Source organism: Trachypithecus francoisi, unplaced genomic scaffold (genome assembly GCF_009764315.1).
Source record: "Trachypithecus francoisi isolate TF-2019V2 unplaced genomic scaffold, Tfra_2.0 Contig00930, whole genome shotgun sequence".
NCBI classification, from domain to species: Eukaryota; Metazoa; Chordata; class Mammalia; order Primates; family Cercopithecidae; genus Trachypithecus; species Trachypithecus francoisi.
In genome coordinates, this window is record NW_022681004.1 from 2,093 (window position 1) to 22,691 (window position 20,599).

General features: G+C 54.9%; 1 protein-coding gene across 1 annotated transcript; it reads left to right on the plus strand.

The window, feature by feature from the left end:
* The first annotated feature begins 515 nt into the window (after nt 1-515).
* LOC117089936 (SH3 domain and tetratricopeptide repeat-containing protein 1-like) lies at nt 516-20,223 on the plus strand. Its single transcript, XM_033221686.1, is given in 15 exon segments — nt 516-822; nt 3,623-3,664; nt 5,402-6,370; nt 6,373-6,999; nt 7,002-7,059; nt 7,528-7,530; nt 10,552-10,672; nt 10,674-10,732; nt 11,960-12,107; nt 14,085-14,124; nt 14,127-14,218; nt 15,007-15,163; nt 16,222-16,418; nt 19,468-19,536; nt 19,538-20,223. Coding segments are annotated over 15 exon segments (3,015 nt in total). The 5' UTR covers nt 516-674; the 3' UTR covers nt 19,823-20,223.
* The last annotated feature ends 376 nt before the right edge of the window (nt 20,224-20,599 follow it).

Here is a 20,599-nt window from a genome sequence, read left to right on the forward strand (position 1 = left end):
CGCATCTGCACGTTTCTGGCTTCATGTGAGTCTCATTTATTTGAGCATATGACTTCAGGCTGTGGGGAAGAATGGCCATTTTAGCACAGAGATGCACACAAAGGAACAACTGGCTCAATGTGAGTGAAGACATTCTTGGGGGGATTTCATTTCTTTTATTCTATAACAGGCAGTCTGGGAAGCATTCTGGACACGTGGCCTGCGCTGTCACAGTTCCTCCTTGCAGGATCGCAGATGTTTGGAGATTGTAGTGATAACTGTTATCATTGAGAATGTCATTCTCGCAGGCTCTAATAAGTCCGGATTTATTCAGTGTTAATTTGTTAAAGACCACTGTATTTCTAGCCAAATCCATGTTAGTCGTTTCTCCTGGCAGTGTTGCTGGGGCTATTCCCGTGGCTTAGTCTTAGGGAAGCACACGCCTTTGAATACTGCTGAAGCTGTGAGTACCCAAAGCGCACCGAGTACTTTTGCCATATGGGGTGTTAGTCACTGATACACGTCTTAGTCAGACCTGATGGATTCTTGACCCCTTCCTTTTTTAATTTTTTAATTTTAATTTTAATTTTTGTGTTTTAAGAGCACAACCCCTCAGGTGGCCACCATGAATCTCTGGTGTCTTCAGTTGTTTGAAGCCTATTTGCTGTCTCTGGTTCAAACATATTCGAAGCCTGATGATGCTTCCCTCGGTTGTTCTTCTGCTGTGTGACCTCCGCGCCCGCAGGGTTCAAGACTGTCAGAGCTGGGAGCCACCTTCACAACTACCAGGGTTTCTGGAACCTCCTTTATCTAGCCCTGGGGATGGAAGAGATGTCATCAGAGGTGAAGGCTTATTAGGTTTACATGCCATTGATAACGAATGAGGAGGTTTTCTTTTATATAAGGGGAGCTTCTTATAATGTGCTTTAGTAGGTAAAGAAGCTTTTGAGGTTTGCTTTCTCTGGAAGGATAATTTGTGATCCTGTCCTTGCTTTCAACAAAAATATAATTTGCATACCAGTGCATGTTATGTTACTGAGCACTGGCTGACAAATGGTTCTTAACTCGTCATTCACTCCACCACTCTTTCTTGAATGGCATATGTGTGCCAGCTGTAGTAGGAACTTGCTAGGCTCTAGGACTAGCCCTTATGAAACAGGGGTCCTGGGGAAGCAAATGCATATAACTATAAACGTTTGAGGGGATATCAGCGGGGGTGCCTATAGGTGCAAAACTTCGTTCATTCATTGTCCCATCTAGGAGGTTTTGTGTCTTAGCAGCGTGTTCCATAGTAACACATTCCTGTATCAAAATATTCATCATATTATTTTGAAATTCTCTACTTAGGTATGTATTTTTTCCACTAAGTTTAGAACTGGTTAAGGACAGGCTATGGGGTATGTAATATATGTACACACACACACACACACACACACACACATATATATATTACCATTGCAAATATACAATATATATTTATATATACACATATATATTTCTCCCTCTCTATATATACACACAACACACACACATATATATGAAATACACACAGACACACACTTCTGCCAAGCACAGAAAGTCAAAACTAGGCAAGGGTTCTTTTAGGGTTCATGAAAAAATAGATGTGCTTAGTTGAGAGCGTCCTTAAGTTGCCAGGGGAAAGACAGGATGGATTCACAAAGGGAGATAGTTTTTTTTTCTCTCCTTTGTTTAACTCTTGAATTCGAAATAATCCAGACTTACGGAAAAGTTGCAAAAATAGTACAGAGAATTCCCATATGGTCTTCCCTCAGGTTCCCCAAACCTTTCACCCCATTTGTACTTTCTTTTTCTCTCTCTGTAGATATATATATATTTCTTTTTCTGAAATGTTTGAGAGTGGAAGGTAGAATGCAGGGCAGGGTGAAAGGCGGAGGGAGAGAGGTGGGTTTGGACACTTTTTTTTTAACCTTCTGAGATAGAGTTTCGCTCTTGTCACCCAGGCTGCAGTGCAATGACACGATCTTTTCTCACTCTAACCTCTGCCTTCTGAGTTCAAGTGATTCTCCTGCTTCAGCCTCCCGAATAGCTGGGATTACAGGCACCCACCACCATGTTCGGCTAATTTTTTGTATTTTTAGTAGAGGGGTTTTACCACCTTGGCCAGGCTGGTCTTGAACTCCTGACGTCTGATGATCCACCTGCCTTGGCCTACCAAAGTGCTTGGGATTACAGGCATGAGCCACTGTGCCTGGCGATTGGGAGGCTTTTGCAGTAACCCAGAGCGCTATGATGAGGGCTGGACCTGGTTGGAAATGATGAGGAAGGTGAGAAGTGGTTAGGTCTGGCATATATTTTGAAAGGAGAGTTTAAATGGGTTGGATGACAAGAGAGAGAAAAAGAAGTTTTAAGGATGATGTCAAGGATTTTGGCCTGAGTAACTGGGAGACTAGAGATGCTGTTATTGGGATGGGGAAGATTATGGGAGGCATGGGTTGTAGCAGGGGGAATGAAAAGTGCGTTTTGGGCATGCGAAATTTGAGGCCCAAAAAGAGATGTCAAGAAGTGTTGGCCCGACACGGTGGCTCACGCCTGTAATTCCAGCACTTTGGGAGGCTGAGACAGGCAGATCACCTGAGGTCAAGAGTTCGAGACCGGCCTGATAATTATTAAAATCGATCATTGATGTTTACTAATTAATCATATTATTGCTGCTAATATCGCAGGGGGTGTACACCTACCTGTGATGTCGTTCCTCATATCCAGGGACAGAGAGCATGATTTTAGTTTTAATATTGCAGTAGGTGTACACTCACCCTGTGACACTGATCCTAATATCCAGGGGGTAGAGTATGACATGACTCCCAACTTAGCAATGAATGGACAGCCACCCGGTGATATTGCTCCTAATATTCATGGAAGAAGCTTATGATATTACTCCCAATATCGCAGAGAGGGTACAGCTCTTCTGTGATATGGTTCCTAGTATCCGGAGGGGGAGAGGATGATAACAATTCCAGTATCGCAGGCTGTGTTCACCCGCCCTGTGATATTGTTATTAATATCCTGGAAGGGAGAGGATGATATGACTCCCCATACAGCCGGAGGCGTACATCCAGCCTGGGATATTGTTCCTGATATCCATGGAGAGGAGAGGCTGATATTACTCCCAATATGGCAGGGGGTGTACATCCACCCTGTGATATTCTTCTTCATATTCCAAGGCTGAGAGGTCGATATTACTCCCAGTATCACAGACACTGTACACCCCCGTGTGATACTCTTCCTGATATCCGGAAGGGGAGAAGATGGTATTAATCCCCATATCGCAGGAGGTGAACACCCACTCTGTGATATCTTTCCTAGTATGCAGGGGGAGAGGAGATAATATTATTCCAATATTGCAGAAGATGTACACGCCCCCCCATGATATTGTCCTTAATATTCCAAGGCACAGAAGATGATGTTACTCCCAATATCGCAGAAAGTGTCCACTCCCCAGTGATGTTGTTCCCATGGTCCAGGAGGGAAGAGGATGATACTACTTTCAACCCCTGCACCCTGCAATGCTCTCACCCTGCAACACCGACACCCAGCTCAACCTGACATGGGACCAGAGGTGCTGGCTGGGGGTGTTGATTGCTTCTCTTTTCTCCCTTGCCAGACTCAGTAGAGGAAGCTGAGACTGAGCAGCCGCAGGAACAAGGTGCGTTTTGCAGGTGGCTCAGGCTTCCTCTGGTTATGAGCCGGGCCTTGGGGTAACGCCGGGGGGAGGTGACAGAGCTGAGTACAGTGGGCATTGGATGCGGCTGTCACCCCTCTGTGCTGTGGGCTGGGGTCTTGGGGGACGTTGACTGAGGTGGGCCTGACCCTCTCGTCTACTCTGACACTGGAGGCTGTGGGGTCCCACACTTCTTCCAATGAACATGCTGGCCCGCCTGGTCCCCGACCGAGATGGGACATCCTTTCCACTGCTGGGGCCCACATGGAGCTGTGGGTTCCTTTCTCATGACCTGGAGAAGCTGCAGTTCACCCTGTGCTCTGCCTCAGAGATGGGAGGCCACACTGCCCTCAGCGGGTAGCAGAATTCAGAGCCTTAGGTTGCAGGGGCCTCAACTGAGGTCCCTGAAGGGTCTGCCCTTTCCTGAGGGGCTGATTCAGGGAGGCCCTCCCATCTCCCCTCTAGGGCTCTGTCTCTTCCCCTCACACAGGGTCCACATGTGGACAGCCTGGTGATGTGGACGCCCCAAGGGCCTTGGAAGTTCCCTGGGAATGGGATCCATCCCAGTACATTTGGGATGCAGGCACAAGGTCCCAGAGGAGGCCCAGGAAGCCAATGGGGAAGGGAAGGCTGTTGTAGGTTTAGCCTCGGGGAGGGGGTGGTTCCACCCTCTGCCAAAGTCCGTGGAGCAAAGGCACGTGGCTCTCCAGCTGCCCCAGAGGCCAGGGTGGTGGCTGGGAGGGGCTCTGTGCCTCTGCTGGGTGGGGGAGATTTCTTAGCTAATCTAGTGAAGTCAAGTCAGACATTTGCCTCTAAATCGTATTTATTTATTTTTTAATTCCAAGGCTTTACAGATGAATAAGGAGACAGTTTGTATTGAAAATAGTTTTTACATGTGAGCTTGAAAAAGAAAGTCTGTTTAAATCTAGTTTTTTCCTTCCCTGTAATGCCTCCTTTCATCCCAGGTTTTCCAACAGGAAATGCGTTCATTTGCTCACCTCTGGGAGGGGGCTTTGGCTAGGAATCCACCAAAGACAGCAGGTGCCAGTGGACTGCTTGAGCAGTCTGGCCTTTGTGAACCCTTTAGGAACTGTGGGCTTCAGGTTTTCAGACCATCCAAGGTGAAGGTGGCCACAGGGGCCTGGAAGCTTTCCCATCCTTCCTGCAGGGATGGTCCATTTCCCTGCACGGAGCTGGGTACATGGGTACAACATCCCTGTCCTGTGCCGTCGGTGGCTTTACCAATTTTGCATAGCAGCTTTTGAGCTGATCAATAGCTCTGATTGGCTGTTGAGGATTTCATGGATTCCTGTACCCCACCGGGGGCCCATATGCTGACAGAAGTGACATTTGTAGTTGTGGTGCTGCATACACATGGGTCCAGTTAGAAGGCTTTGATTCTTTCTAAAGGGAAAGGCATCTCTGAGGGATCACTGAGCTGACATAGTCTCCTCAATCCATGCTATCAAGTGGGCAACAAAGCAGGACAGGAGGATGATTTCGTAGGAGAGTCGGGCCACGGGCCTGCGTGTTCTCTCTGTCCCCATAGCGCTGGAGTTCCTACGTGCTCCAGGCCCCGGGTTTGCATTGCATATAATTCTCAAGGGCTCATGGCAAGCTGTACCAGGAACACAGAGGATGGGGATGCGGGGACCCTGCCCCCAGTGGACCAAGGACTCACTGCTGGACTCTAATCTGTCTAGGTATTTTTGTGACTTGCAGAAATACCTCCACCTTGCCTGGGCCTGGAGCCACAGGAGACCCTTCCGAAGGTGAGGAATGTTCTGGAACAATGCAAGGCCTGCCCAGGCTGCGCCCAGGAGCCAGCGTCCTGGGGTCTCTGTGCGGCATCCAGCAACGTGAGCTTGCAGGACCCCGAGGATCCCTCCTTCTGCTTGGAAGCTGAAGACGACTTGGAAGATCCAGAGGCCGTGAGCTCACGGCTGCTGTTCTTGAACACCTCCGGATACAAGGCCAGCTTCTGTGGCCTGTACGATGTGGCGCTGCCATGGCTGAGCGGCATGTTCTGCAGCTTTAGCAACGAGGAGGAGCAGACTGGGCGCCTGGCACAGGCCCGAGGGGCAGCCAAGAAAGCTGGCCTCCTCATGGCCCTGGCCAGGCTCTGCTTCCTCCTGGGGCGGCTGTGCTGCAGGAGGCTCAAGCTGTCCCAGGCCCAGGTGTACTTTGAGGAAACACTGGGGACCCTGGACGGCAGCTTCGGGGACCTGTTCCAGGTGGTGGCTGTGTACGCCAACCTGACCAGCATTTACCGGAAGCAGAACCGGAAGAACTTTACACAGGTGGTTCCCAAAGCCATGGCCCTGCTCCTGGGGACGCCCGGCCACATCTGCAGCACCGAGGCGGACGGGGAGCTCCTGCAGCTGGTGCTGCAGTGGGCGGTGGGTGGCCAGAGCCTGCAGGCCGAGGCCCGGGCCTGCTTCCTGCTGGCCAGGCACCACGTGCACCTCAAGCAGCCCGAGGAGGCCCTGTCCTTCCCAGAGCAGCGGTTGCTTTTGCACAGGGACTCGGGAGCCCCAGATGCTGCTTGGCTCTCAGACTGCTCCCTGCTCCTGGCTGACATCTACAGCCGCAAGTGCCTGCCCCACCTGGTGCTAAGCTGTGTCAAGGTGGCCTCATTGAGGACACAGGACTCACTGGCCAGCTCGCTGAGGAGAGTCAACCTGGTTCTCCAATAGCCCTCCAGCCCCACAACCTCCCCACCCAGACTTCCCACTACCTCAGGGGAGTGCTGGCCTCCCTAATCCTGGGCACAGGCCAGGCTCTGCGTGGCCTTCTCCACGCCAGCCTGGCCCAGCCGTACAGCCACCATGGCTACCACGGCCCGGCCATCACCTTCATGACGCAGGCAGTGGAAGCCAGTGCTGTTGCCAGAGTTTGTGCCATCGTGGACACCCTGGTGGCCCTGGCCTGGCTGCACGTACTTCATGGGCAGAGCCGGGTGGCCTTGGACATCCTGCAGTCTGTCCAGGATGCAGTGGTGGCCAGCGAGGACCAGGAAGGTGTGATTGCCAACATGGTGGCCGTGGCTCTGAAGAGGACGGGCGGGACGAGGCAGGCAGCCGAGGGCTACTACCGCGCCCTATGGGTGGTTTGGGACCTGGGCCAGCAGAGGAACCAGGCAGTGGTGCTGGCCAACTTCAGGACCCTGTGCCTGCACGTGGGTGCCAGCAGGCTGGCCCAGCACTACCTCCTGGAGGCCGTGCATCTGTTCTCGAGGCTTCCCTGTGGGGAGTGTGGCCGGGACTTCACCCACGTACTCCTGCAGCTGGGTCACCTCTGCACCTGCCAGGGCCCGGCCCAGCAGGCAAGGGCTACTGTGAGTGGGCCCTTCTGGTAGCCGTGGAGATGGACCACGTGGAGTGAGTGCCCTAGTTCCTCCTGTGCGTCTTCTGGGGCCACTCGGGTCAGGGCGCACCGGGGGTTTGTGATTTGGAAACAAGTGGTGGTTTTTCACCATCGAAAGTGCTGAGTCATGGCCAGCAGCAGATGTTGGCAAGCGCCCTGGAGACAGGCCGTTCCCATGCAGGGCCAGGCCCTCTGTGCCCTACTGGGGCAGCCAGCTCTTTCGGGTTTGCTCAGGGACCATCCTGCCTTGAGCACGGAAAGTCCTGCGTTCTGGGAATCCCTGGCCATAACCCTGGGATCAAGGCAGGCTCTGCTGAGCTGGGACTTGGGGCCCCTCCATGAGCCAGGCCTTGAACGCCAGTTCTTGTGCCTGTGTTATCTGCTTGGTATCTCGGCAGCCCTGCGCACCTGTCATCCCACTTCACAGAGGACACAGGGGCGGGTGATTGCCCAAAGCCACAGAGCAGTTCATGCAAAAGCAGCTCGTGCAGAGTGTGCCAGGCCCCACCCACAAATGGAGCTTGTGGAGTCCTCGGGAAGCAGGTGCTGAGCATCGGAACGTGAGCTTCAGGCCAAAGAAACCACAAAAGGGTGAGTGACATGATGGCGGGGCAGCACTTGGCCCCGGGTTAGGGAAGCCTCTTTAGTCTGGTACCAGAGGGTTGAGAGGATTTAGTCAAGTAACAGGTGTGGATGAGGGGCTGGTGGTGGGGGAGGGGCTGGTGGTGTAGCCTGTGTGAAAGCCCAGGGGTGAGTGAGTGGGGGTGAGTGAGCGGGAGTGAGTGAATGGTGGTGAGTGAGCGGGGGTGTGATGGGGGTGAGTGAGCGGGAGTGTGAGCGGGGATGAGTGGGGGTGAGTGAGCCGGGGTGTGATGGGGGTGAGTGAGCAGGAGTGTGAGTGGGGATGAGTGGGGTATGAGCGGGGGTGAGTAAGCGGGAGTGTGAGCGGGGATGAGTGGGGTGTGAGTGGGGGTGAGTGAGCAGGGCTCATACAGGGAGGTGCAGAGTTGGGAGTGGGTGGGTTGGGTGCTGGATGGTGAGAAGCTCTTCTGGAGAGCTAAGCAGGGTCTGGGGCCTCAGGCTGTGCCTTGGCCTTTTCCCTAAGAGCACTAGGGAGCCATGGAGTGCTATCGAACAGTCACTGCACACTGAGCAGTAAACGGACATTAGGTGGGCAGGGCTGTCCGAAATCTAGGCCGCAGAGAATAGATGAGGAAGTTGAGTCCAGGGAAATGGCTGAGACAAGGGATACTGTTGAGTCCTCTCTGCCTTGCAGCGCTTTGTCATGGCACAGTGAGACCATTCGGAGGTGCCTCCTGTGGCCTGGACCAGAGCTCCAGGGGCTGTGACCAAACCTGCCCATTTCCCAGCACAGGCCTGGCACTCACTCCTGTCCCTAGGAGGGATGAGATTTTGGAAAGGACCGTGTGAAGGGGCCCTGGTCCCACACATCTGCCCAAGGAGGGGTGGGGGGTTCATACCCAGGCTTCTTCCCCAGGGGCATTCTCTGACTGGAAGGAGACCCTCCAGGAGCCCAGCGCCCCAGCCCCCACTGCAGCCTCCGGTGGCTCCTGGCACAATACCCTGTGGCACCTCCTCCTATGAGGCCCTCCCCAGGCTGCTGGGGGTTTCAGACTGGAAATGCAGGCCAGGGAATAGAGATCATGCTTTCCTGTCTCCCCACCCTGCGCTGAACGGTCGAGGAGACCGAGGGTGGGGTTGATACCCCACATGCTTACTTGGGGTCATTTTTGAGACACTTTCGGTAGTTTGTGTCCTTCTAGGAGTTTGGCTGTTGTGTCTAGATGGTCTGATTTTTTGGTGTACAATTGTTTGTAGTGTTTTCATGTAATCCTTTTATTTGTCAGGTCGGCAATAATGTTTCCTCTTTCATTTCTGACTTTAGAAACTTGGGTTTTTAATTTTTTATTTATTTATTTTTATTAGAGATGGGGTCTCATCATGTTCCCGCAGGCTGGTCTTGAATGCTGGCCTCAGCGATCCTTTCACATCGGCCTCACAAAGCGCTGGGATGACAGGCGTGAGCCATGGTGCTCAGTCTCTGATTTGAGTCATTTGTGTCCCATCTTTCTTTTCTTGGTCAGTCTGGTGAACGATTTGTCAATTTTATTATTTTCAAAAAACCCACTTTTGGTTCTGTTGACTGTCTCTTTTGTTTTTCCATTCCCTGTATTTTTACTTCCCATTTCCACTCTCACGTTTATTATTTTCTTCCTTTTATTCACTTTGGGTTTAGTTCATTTTTTAGTTTCTCAAGGTGGAAGGTTAGGTTTTTGATTTGAGATTTTTCTTCTTTCTTTGAATGTAGACATTTACAGTTATAAATTTCCCTTTCAGCACTGCCTTAGCTGCATCTTGGAGTTTTTGATATGCTGTGCCTTTTTTTTTTTTTTTTTTTTAGGTTTTGCTCCATTGCCCAGGCTGGGATGCAGTGGTGCAATCTTGGCTCACTGCAACTTGTACCCAGGTTCAAGCCATTCTCATGCCTCACCTTCCTGAGTAGATGGGATTACAGATGTGCACACCCGGCTAATTTTTGTATTTTTTTTATAGAGACAAGGTTTCACCATTTTTCCCAGGCTGATCTCAAACTCCTGGACTCAAGCGATCCTCCCGCTTCAGCCTCCCACAGTGCTGGGATGACAGGCATGAGCCACCATGCTGGCCTGGGCTGTGCATTTGTTTACATTATTCTCAAATTAGTTTTCAGTTTCCCTGATGGTCTCTTCTTTGACTCACTGGTTGTTTAGGAGTGTGTAATTTCCACATATTTTTGAATTTCCCACGTTTCCTTCACTCTTGATTTGCAGTTTCGTGAGGACTGTATTCAGCTGTCGTTGGGGGGCGTGTGTGACAGATGTCCATTCAGTGTATCTGGTTTCCGGTGTTAATCTTCGGAATGTTTCTGACACTAGAAAATCAGAAGCTTTCCACTGTTCCTAGCACCGTGGCTTTGGGAGAGGCCAGTGAGCCTGTGCGTTTGGAGCCTGGTTGCATGAGAGAAGCATGTGTGGGAACACCAGGGCCTGGCTTTGAACCCCATTCCCCCAACATGATGCCGAGTGTGGCAGACATGACACTTGGCTTTGCTCTCTCAGGGTTCCATCTGCGACAGGGGCTACTTGTGCCCCTGGCCTCATCAGCTCAGGCTGAAGGCGGCCCTGGTCCTCGCCAGAGGGGCTTTGTGAAGCAGAAATAGATGGCCTGGTGCAGGGGCTGAGCCTGGCCAGGACCTTGGCCCTGGGAATTGTAAAGAAGGCCGGCCTCTACCATGAGCATCTGCACCAAGCTGTGCCCATGTCACGGTGTGCTCGGTGTCTGCCCTTGTAAAGGTACATGGCCTGTCTATGCTCAGGCTCCCCGCCTATGGGGCCCAGGTTCACAGAGGTGTGAAAGAGACAAGCACAGCACAGGGGCCTCCGAGCCCAGCCAGCCTCGCTTCGATGCTGGGAGGCTGACATCTTCCATTTTGTCTTCTGCCCAAGCCAGCTGCGGGCCGTCCAGTGGCTGCGCTACTTCTACAGTGTCGTCATGCCCAGTGAGGCCCAGTGTGTCATCTACCATGAGTTCCAGCTGTGCCTGGCCCGCAAGGTGACCGACAAGGTGCATGAGGGGGCAGTTCCTGGAGACCATCAGTCAGCTGTACCTGTCCCTGGGCACCGAGCGGTGAGGACTGGCTTTGCCATGGTGGGGGTGTGGAGGGGGGCAAAGGGGTTGGGGGGCAGGGAAGGGAGGGGGACACAGGGAAGCTTGGGGGGGCAGGGAGGGGGGCACAGGGAAGCTGGCCCAGGGCCCCATCAGCCCCTTTCCTTTGGATTATTTGGTTCCTTGGCATCAGATGCTTTGAGCTGGTGGGTCTCGGGTCGTCCCAGGGCTGCTGCTGGCCCGTGAGTCCCAGTTTGAGCCTCCCTTGTTGGGTCAAAGGTCATCTCAACCCCAGCAGAGGCAGTACGTGCACTCTGGGCTGTTCTTCCTACTATGGTGGCTTTTGTCATCTGACCTCTGTCTACCCCGAGTCTTCACTCCTGGCCTTCATCTGTCCCCTTAAATGTGACCATAGCAGCCACCTGTGGCTTCTCTCCCACAGAAGAAAGAGCCAATTGTGTCACCTGCTTCCCTGGGGCAGGATTGCAAGGTCTCACGTCCCATATGTGGCCCACTCGGCTTCCCCCGAGCATCCTGACCTCGTGGGGTAACCATGGCCCTGGCCACCCCACCCACAGGGCCTGGTGACATTGCTGGAGTCACAGCCCCTCAAGTGTCGGACTTACTGAGAGAGCAGGGAAGGAATGAGATTCCATGGGGACCCGGGAGACTGGCTCCAGTCTTGGCCTCGAGGTTCACAGAAGGAAAATGGGCCAGTGTGCTAGAGCCATGCTTCTCAAAGTGTAGTCCCTGGACCAGCAGAGCAGCATCTATATCACCTAGGAGCTTGTGGCAAGTGGGAGTTCTAGGTCCTGCCCCAGGTCTGTGGAGCCGGAAGCTCTGGGGGCAGGGCCAGCAAGCTATACAGCCAGGCCTCCGAGTGACTGTGATGCCTGCACACCTTGAGAACCATCGGCCTAGATAGCCTCTGAATACTAATGTCTCCTGGTGCATCTGGAGAAGACACAGGCCATGTCTGGGAAGCAGGGGAGATGGACTAGCACACTCCTCCTGCCACAGGGCAGCATGATGCTCGATTCCCTCAGAAGGATGTCCTTCATCTTTTCCATGCCGTGTGTGTTCACCCTGGCCCTCCCAGCAGCCTGGGAAGGGCAGAACACTGTACACACAAGAGGGCCGTTCCCAGTCCCCACATTCCAGATTCATCTGTCACCAGACCCACGGGAGGAGGCAGACTGGTTCCAGGAGGATGAGAGCCCTTGTTCTGACACCTGTGTCTGATTCCAGGGCCTACAGATCCACTCTGGACTACACCAAGCAAAGTCTGGGGATGTTCATTGACCTCCAGAAGAAAGAGGAGGCGCATGCCTGGCTGCAAGCAGGGAAGATCTACTACATCCTGCTGCAGAGCGAGCTGGTGGACCTGTACATCCAGGTGAGTGGCAAGGGAGGCAGGAGGGCCCTTGTGCTGTTCACTCTGTCCATCCATCCATCCATTCATCCATCCATCATCCATCCATTCACCTGTTCATCCTTCCATCCATCATTCATCCATCCATCCATTCACCTGTCCATCCACCCATCCATTCATCCTTCCATCATCTTCTCGTACACCTGTGGGTCCTTCCATCCATCTATCATCCATCCATTCACCTCTTCATCTTTCCATCCATCATCCATCCCTCCGTCCATCCATCCATCCATCTTTCCATCATCCATCCTGTTCATCCTTCTATCCATCCATCATTCATCTGGTCACCTCTTCATCCATTCACCTGTTTGTCCATCCATCTTTCCATCTATCTTTCCATTATCCAGCCATTCACCTGTTCATCCTTCTATCCATCCAACCATCTTCCATCCATCCACCTGTTCATCCATCCCTCCATCCATTCTTCCATCCATCCTTTCATCATCCATTCACCTGTTCATTCTTCCATGCATCCATCATCAATCCATCCTTCATCCACTCGCCGCCGCCTCCTTCCATTCATCCATCCATTCACCTATTCATCCTTCCATTCATCCATCCATCGTCCATCCATTCATCCATCCAACATCATCCATTCTTTTATCATCCATCCATTCAGCAACCATCCATCCGTTCGTCTGTCCATCCATTCATTCATCCATCCTCCCATCATCCATCCATATATCCACCCATCTGTCATCCATCCATCCTCCCATCATCCATCCACTCACCTCCTGTTCACTCTTCCATCCACCCATCATTCATCTATCCATCCGTTTATCCATCCATCCTTCCATCATCCATCCATTCACCTGTCTATCCATCCGTTCGCCTGTTCATCCATCCATCTTTCCAGCAACCATCCGTTCACCTGTTCATCCTTCTATCCATCCGTCATCCATGCATCCATCCATTTATCCGTTCCTCCATTCATCCATATATCCATCCATCCATCACCCATCCACCCTTCCATCCATCCATCATTCATCCATCTATTCATTTATCCATTCATACATCCATCCATCCTTCCATCATCCATACATTCATCAATTCGTCCTTCCATCAGTTCATCCTTCCGCCCATCTCTCCATCCACCCACCCATCACCCATCCATCTGTCCACACACCCATGTGTCTATACATCTGCTCATCCATTCATCCATCCATCCACTCATTTCTAAGCCACTGCTGAGCACCTGTTGTGTGCCTTTTCCCTCCCTCCAACTGGTTCCCTCACATCCTCCCCCAGTGGCCAGCATCTTCTCCCTGAGGTCAGAGGCGTGGCCCCTCACAGTGCCTAGTACCTGCTGGTATACAGCTCATGCTCAAAGAATGTGACCACTCAGTTAACACACAGAAGAACGTGCTCCAAGCGACACGTGGCGCATCTCCTTACAAAATGAATCTATCATAGCAGCTGTTTTCAGAGGCTTTCCCAAACACAGTGTGATCTGGAACAAATTGTGAAGGCCACGAGTCTGGTGAAGCTTTCATTATTGAGCACCTGCTGTATACCTCCTTGAGCTGAGGAGAAGGATCAAGAGCTCATGGCCAAGAGGGGACCAGGCCCACCCACAAACACTGTTGATGTGCAGCCCTGAGCTGCGGCAGGGATGTGGCAACGCAGAAAGGAACCAGGGGATGGGCTCCCAGCAATCTGGGGGCCACAGAGACTGTTTGAGTGCGGGGGGGGGGGTGGGCTAAGGCTATCCCTGGTGGTAGGATTCACAGGTGTCGGGGTCCTGGGCTGCAGCTGCTCAGTCACCTCCTGGCACTCAAGTGCATCAGTTCATTGTCCTCATGCCAGTGGTGGGGCAGCCCTAATGCACAGGTCTGAAAAATGCTCAGGTGTACCTGCAGTGTGTGTGAGGAAGGAGGCTGGCGAAGGTGGGTGTGGCCACCTCCCAGGTGTGGGTCTTGAGGGAACTTCTGCTCCTTTCAGGTGGCACAGAATGTGGTCCTGTACACAGGCTACTCCAACCTGAGGTGGAGCTGTTTGACGCAGCTGGAGACGTCTTCTTCAACAAGGCCTGGGAGCGGGAGAAATCCGTGTCCTTCTACCAGCTGAGCTGGCCTGTGGGCTGATGTGGGTGGGCCTCAGGGTGGCACCTGGAGGGCTGAGGCACAGGTGTGGCAGGGCAGAGGCCTCCCACCTGGAGGCAAGGCCACCCATGCACGTGCTTAGTTTCCCAGTGGTCTCACCGAGAATGATATTGACCGTGCCCTTGTCCGGGATAAACGCTTGGGGCCTGGACGTGGCAATGGCCCTATCCTTGCCTAGTGGTCTCACCAGGAATGACATTGACTGTGCCCCCTGCCCGGGACAAACGCTTGGGTCTGGACATGACAGTGGCTCTACCCTTGCACCTGATGATCTCAAGCAACCATGACTGGGAAGTCCTGTCCCCATCTTCCAGATGAGGAAGCTGAGGCTCAGAGGAGCACAGGGACATGTCAAAGGACACACAGCATGTCATTGGGAGGCCCAGGGCCCACGTCTGCCTACACCCCGAAGCGGGGACAGCTTCTCCCTTCCTCTGAGCTCACGGTGTGGCTCAGTCCTGGGCACAGATAAATGTGTTTTTAGAGCAGAGAGGAGTGCTGGCTTCCCCCAGTCAGACCCCCGGTGCCCAGGTGGGAGAGGCTGGTCTGAGGCTGCCGGGTGTAGCTAGATGGGCCTCAGGTGACTTTTCAACCCCCAACTTGGGTGTCTGAACTGTGTGTTATCTCAGAGCACAGAGCTCTGCAGAGGTGCAGGCGTAACTGGGGCGTGGGATGCTCCAAGCACATGTTTGAGCTCTGAGGAAGGCGCTGGGCAAGGTGGGTGCTGCGGGAAGTCTGACCCCCCCCCGCCTGTGTGGTAGGACCGGGCTCTGCCCCTGCCAGTGACTATGGGCAACCGCAAGGCAGAGCCGCAGCTGCAGCTGTGCAACAGGCCGGTGGCACTGCTGGCCATGCTGGAGGAGCCCCAGGAGGGCTTGGAGGTTGCCCACATGGCCCTAGCACTCAGCTTCACTCTGGGTAAGTCCCCTGAGACCCCGCTCTGCCAGGACCACACTTTGCCAGAGCCGAGACTCCAGGTCTGTAGAGCAGGAGCTGAAACAGCTGCTGGATTTTCCTGGTCTCCTGTCCAGGCAGGCAGATCTGCCCAGCTGGCTTCCCCGTCCGGCCGTGCGGCACAGCCCGAGGTCTCTCACGCAGTGCTGAGCTCTGCTTCCTCTATCTCTTCCCGCTGCTGACCACAAGGGCCACCCACTGTGCCCTCTGCCTTCCAGACATGCCAGGCATCTCGGCCCCTGTATGTGCCAGGCTGAGTGGCACATTCCCTTTGTCTTGTGCTCTTCCCACCCTCATCAACCACACGGCTCGCTGGCTGATGAAATCCCGGTTCCCCTTCCAGCAGCCTGCCCCTTAAGGCCAGGCATCCCCTGGTGCTGTGCCAGGATCGTCTGTCCTCTTCCAGAGACAGGGAACCCTGGGCGGGCCGCATGCCCCAACGCCTTGTGCCTTGGGGCCCAGTACACAGTAGGTGTGCAGCTGTGTGGGAATGCATTGAATGCAGGCTCCACGGCACTCGACCTGAAAAGGGGAGGACATCGGAGACAGCCTAGGTGGGTTTGTGCATCTATGGGGAGACCTGGAGCTCAGGCACGCAGTGACTCCCCAAGGTAAGGGGCTCTGATCGTGACACACCCAGGAGGAGTGGGATGTCACGTCTGTGGGCTGCCTGGAGCCGGGGTGCCCAGGAGCACCTGGACTGCATGGGTTTTCGGCTCCCCTGGTTAAAACCAGTGAACAAAGGCAGGTGGCTATGTGTAGGCACAGAGCTGGGCCATCCAAGTCCAACTTTGCCAAAGCCTCACAGTAGACGGGGGCAGGCCTTATTAGTTCTGCTTTGCAGATGGGAAAGTGAGTCTGGGAACCCGGAAGCGACTGGCCAGAGCTGCCCAGGTGACCACAGGTGCCTGGAGGCAAGCCAGGTGCTGCCTGGGGTCTGCATACGTGCTCCTGAGGGGCCTGTGCTCTGACTGCCCCAGGGAGCCACGTCCTCACACCTGACCCTTTGGCCTACACCCCAGGGGACTGGTTGAACGAGCGCGTGGCCTACTACTGGCTGGCCGCCCTGCACCACCGGCTGGGCCATGGCAAGCTGGCGGAGCACTTCTACCTCAAGGCCCTGTAGCGCTGCAATTCGCCACTGGAGTTCGACGAGGAGACCCTCTACTACGTGAAGGTGTACCTGGTGCTCGGTGACATCATCATCTACCACCTGAAGGTTGGTGGGGAGGGGCAGGGCTCGGGGTGTTTCCAGCCCCCTTGGAGCGGGATCTCCACCCAGACCCCAGGGGCCTGGGTTCCAGCCTTCCTTAGGAATGGCCCAGTGGCTTCCCTGGAGCTCTGCACGCGGCTGGAGGAACCGGAAAGGTTAGCAGATACAACCCAGCTCCCAAGCTGGCCAGGCCCCACCCTCAAGAACTCAGTCTCAGCCTGGGACGCTGACACATGAGCGGGCAATGGTGGCCTCTGGGTAAAGAAGGGGGATTGTAGTCAGGGGGGCCCTCCTGGAGGAGGTGACACCAAACTGAGTCTTGACAGTCAAGTATCAAGTTCCATTTAAGAAAGAAAACAGCGGCCGGGTGCGGTGGCTCAAGCCTGTAATCCCAGCACTTTGGGAGGCCGAGACGGGCGGATCACGAGGTCAGGAGATCGAGACCAGCCTGACTAACACGGTGAAACCCCGTCTCTACTAAAAATACAAAAACTAGCCGGGCGAAGTGGCGGGCGCCTGTAGTCCCAGCTACTCGGGAGGCTGAGGCAGGAGAATGGCGTAAACCCGGGAGGTGGAGCTTGCAGTGAGCTGAGATCTGGCCACTGCACTCCAGTCCGGGCGACAGAGTGAGACTCTGCCTCAAAAAATAAAATAAAAAGAAAACAGGGTCAGGAGAAGGACATTTTGGAGGACGGCATCATCCTCATTGCAAGATCCACATTGCAAGATCCACCCCAAATCCCGGCACCTCCTCTAGGAAGCCTGCCCAGGGTGCCAGCCTGCACTGAGCAACTCCTTCCTGGAGTCCCGAGACACCTTGAATCTTCACATCACCCAGGAAGGGTGGGACCAGTGTCTTACCATCGGGTTCACAGACAGGGGATCCCCAGCTCACGGCAGGTGCAGTGGGGCGGGGCCCCAGCCAGCCAGGCTGAGACCTTGCTGGGTCAGGTCTGTCTCGAGGGGAGGTGCTGTGCTCCCTCTGCCCCCAGCCCTGCAAGGGTGGAGAGCTGGGACTAGCAGACTCAGACCTGGGGTGTCTCCACCCCTCTGCCCAGCAGGCACCCACCCCTCCTCAGCATCACACTGGCACCACGTCAGTGCTCCTTATGGGCTGAGGGGACAGGGCGCTCCAGTCCAGGGACCCAGATCTTGGCCTTAGAACAACATGAGGAGCTGGGGCAGCCCTAAGACCCCATCCCGTATCCCTCACCACAGGCCTGGGGCTGCCCGGGAGGCCCCCGCTCATTGCTGGCGACACCTGGTGGTCAGAAGCAGTCCCAGCCAGACAGGGAGATGCCAGGTGTCAGGCCCAGAGGGACCCTGCTCACCGCTCAGGGGCTCGCCTGGGACCCAGGGGACGGGCCTCCCAGAAGTGGGCCTTTATCTCTCTCAGTCAAGCCTGCCGCCCACTCTGCCTGCCCAAGAGGAATGAAAGGGCCAAGTAGTCCCTGAGAGGCCAAAGTCCATGGTTGGGGTCGAAGGGCAGAGGCCTTCTTCACCTCTTCCCATGCACAGCCCTCTGGGCCTCATCGTGACTATGCTGTCAGCCCAGGCCAGCTTCCCAAAGGAAGACCCCATCGGAATTCCCCAAGGGCACTGTCTTTCCAAGGCCACACCCTCCTCCTTGTATAGGAGGCTCTGGACCCAGGGCCCAGAAGAGGGGGAGAGAAAGCCTGGCTGGATGGGTCCTGGAAGGCTGGCATAGGCAGGGGTAAATGGACATCCTTGCCGATTGCCTCTAAAATGGGGTCCCCTTTAGTCTACATGTGAGAGTGAGCCCTGGAATAGGGTGGATTAGGTGTGTCCTGGCTCAGCCTGCCACTCACTAGCTGCTGCACACACTACAGGCACATGGAAATGCACACGCAAATGCACACAGGCACAGGGACACGCACATACAGGTGCACACGCCCAGGTGCACACACAACCACATACACAGGTGCACAGGCACACACACAGGCATGCACACAACCACGCACACGCAGATACATGCTTTGGCTAGCTCCTTCCTGTTTAGTTAGGATGCCCCCACGCCTTCAGGACGCCCTTGCCTCCCACCCCCCGCTGATTCAGGGGTCTTCTGGGCCCCCCACAGGCTCCTGGGCTTCCCTCTGCCACAGCCCGAGCCACCTTTGTAGTCAGTGTTCAGTCCCACGTCCCTCAGACTGGGAGCAAGGATATTAGGTTCAGCCATGCACCCAGCACAGAGTCCAGTGTTTCACTGGGCCGGGGGACATTGGATGAGCAGTGACAGTAACTCTGGGTCTTCTCACGCCCCTGCTCCGTGTGTGGGGCAGGGCAGTGAGGGAATGGACTGCTGCATCTTGGACTTTGTCCTTGGCCCTGGGAGCCATCTTGAGATGGTAAAGAGGGACAGGCCAGGCCTGGGTCTTAAAGAGGTCCCTTGGGTGTCCCCATGTGGAGGAGGCACCTGGGGAGAAGCCGGGGGGGGGGTAGATGGGAGGGTCAAGGTGGAGGTCTGGGAGGCAGCATCCCAACCCAGGGATGGTGAGTTTGAGCCAAAGATGCATTGAAAGTGGGAGTGGATGTCTGGGGAGTCACACTCCATCAACATTTCAGGGAACATTGCCAGGGAGGACACCTGTGAGATGGTTTTGTACCTGGCCTGGCCCGTGAAGGGCCTGGAAATGGTCAGCATGGACAGGGGCCAGAGGGGAGCCTGGGTCACTCAACGCTGTGCCCCTGCTGTGGCTTGCAGCCACGGGTCCTGCATGGAACTCTCAGAGCAGGCAGGATCTGCCCTGACCTCAGCCCATGGGGAAAGCAGCCACTGCCTGCAGAGAGGGTGGGACTGGGGCAAGAGACTTGGGGTGAGTGGAGCATAGGGATAGTCAGGAAGGCTTCCAGGGGAGAGCCTTGTCAGGATTGTCCCCACCTCCTGCAGCTGAGACCACAGCAGTGTCACAGGCTTCAGGGTTCATGAGGTGAGCCAGCATTGGCTGGACATGTGGAATGACCTGGTGATGGGAGCAGCCTCTGAGAAGACAGGCTCCGAGTCCCCCTTTTGCTGAGCATGGCCTGTCCCCTTCAGGAACGGTTTGATGCAGCCGGGTACTACCAGCTGGCACTGGTAGCCGCCGTGCGCCTGGGCAACAAGAAGGGCACAGCTGAAGACCTACATGCAGCCGGCCAGCATCTCCCACGACTTCCTCCTGGACCGCGAGAAGTCGCTCCTCTTCTACCAGAAGACCAGGACCTTTGCCACAGAGCTCAATGTCTGCAGGGTCAACCTGCCTCCTCTGCCACTCTGCGGGTGGGCCCCCTGGTTGGCCCCAGCCACTCTCACTGAGGACAGCATCCGAGGGAGTGGGTTTTGTGCAAGGAGGATGGTCTCCTGCCTCTCCTGGTATCTCCCGTGGCTCATTTTCTGGGAAATGGAGGCATGAAAGCAGGGGTCAAATATCAATAAATATTTTTTTGCAATAACATACTGAAGTCCCCAGAGCATCCTTCCCTGTGTGCTTCCTGGGCGGTGTCTAGGGGCCAGCTCCTTCCCTGGTGGCAGCCCTCTGATCTTGGGGATGAGAAGGACCCTGAGTCCAACAGACCTGGGCCAGGTCACCATGAGCTTCGGTTTCCTTGGCGGCCAGAGGGGAGATGATGGTGGAACTCCCTGGGCAGCTCCGTGCTCTCCCTGCTCAGAGCTTTTGCTGTAGGTCTCATGCCGCCCTTGCCTTTATCCTTCAGGCCACTGTGCCCGGATGTGGGGGCTGCTAGTGCCCCTGTTCGCCATTGAAGAAACAGAGGCACAGAGAGGTTAGGTGTCTCGCCCACCCTCACACAGCAGGTAGGGTGGAGACACAGAGCCCAGTACACTGACTACCACACCACTCTGCCAGCTTGCTGCCAGGAAGGTGTCCCCCACTAGGACCCAAGATCAGCTCCTGGACCTCTCTTGTGGTGTAAGGAGAGCCACAGGCCAGTGAGGGTGGCCCCGGGGATCCCTCACTCAGTGTCCTCTGCTCCCAGATTTGGTTGGGCTGAGCCTGGCCAATCCCACCTCTGGCCACCGGTCAGCCCTGCAGGAAGTGAGATGCAGGGATCTCCGCCTGTGTAGACGCTTCTACCCAGTATTGAAAGCCTTATCTGGGCTGCCCCCTATGCCATCCCCACAGGCCCCCTCCCCGTCCGGCCCCCGGCCCTCATCCCAGTCCCTGGAATCC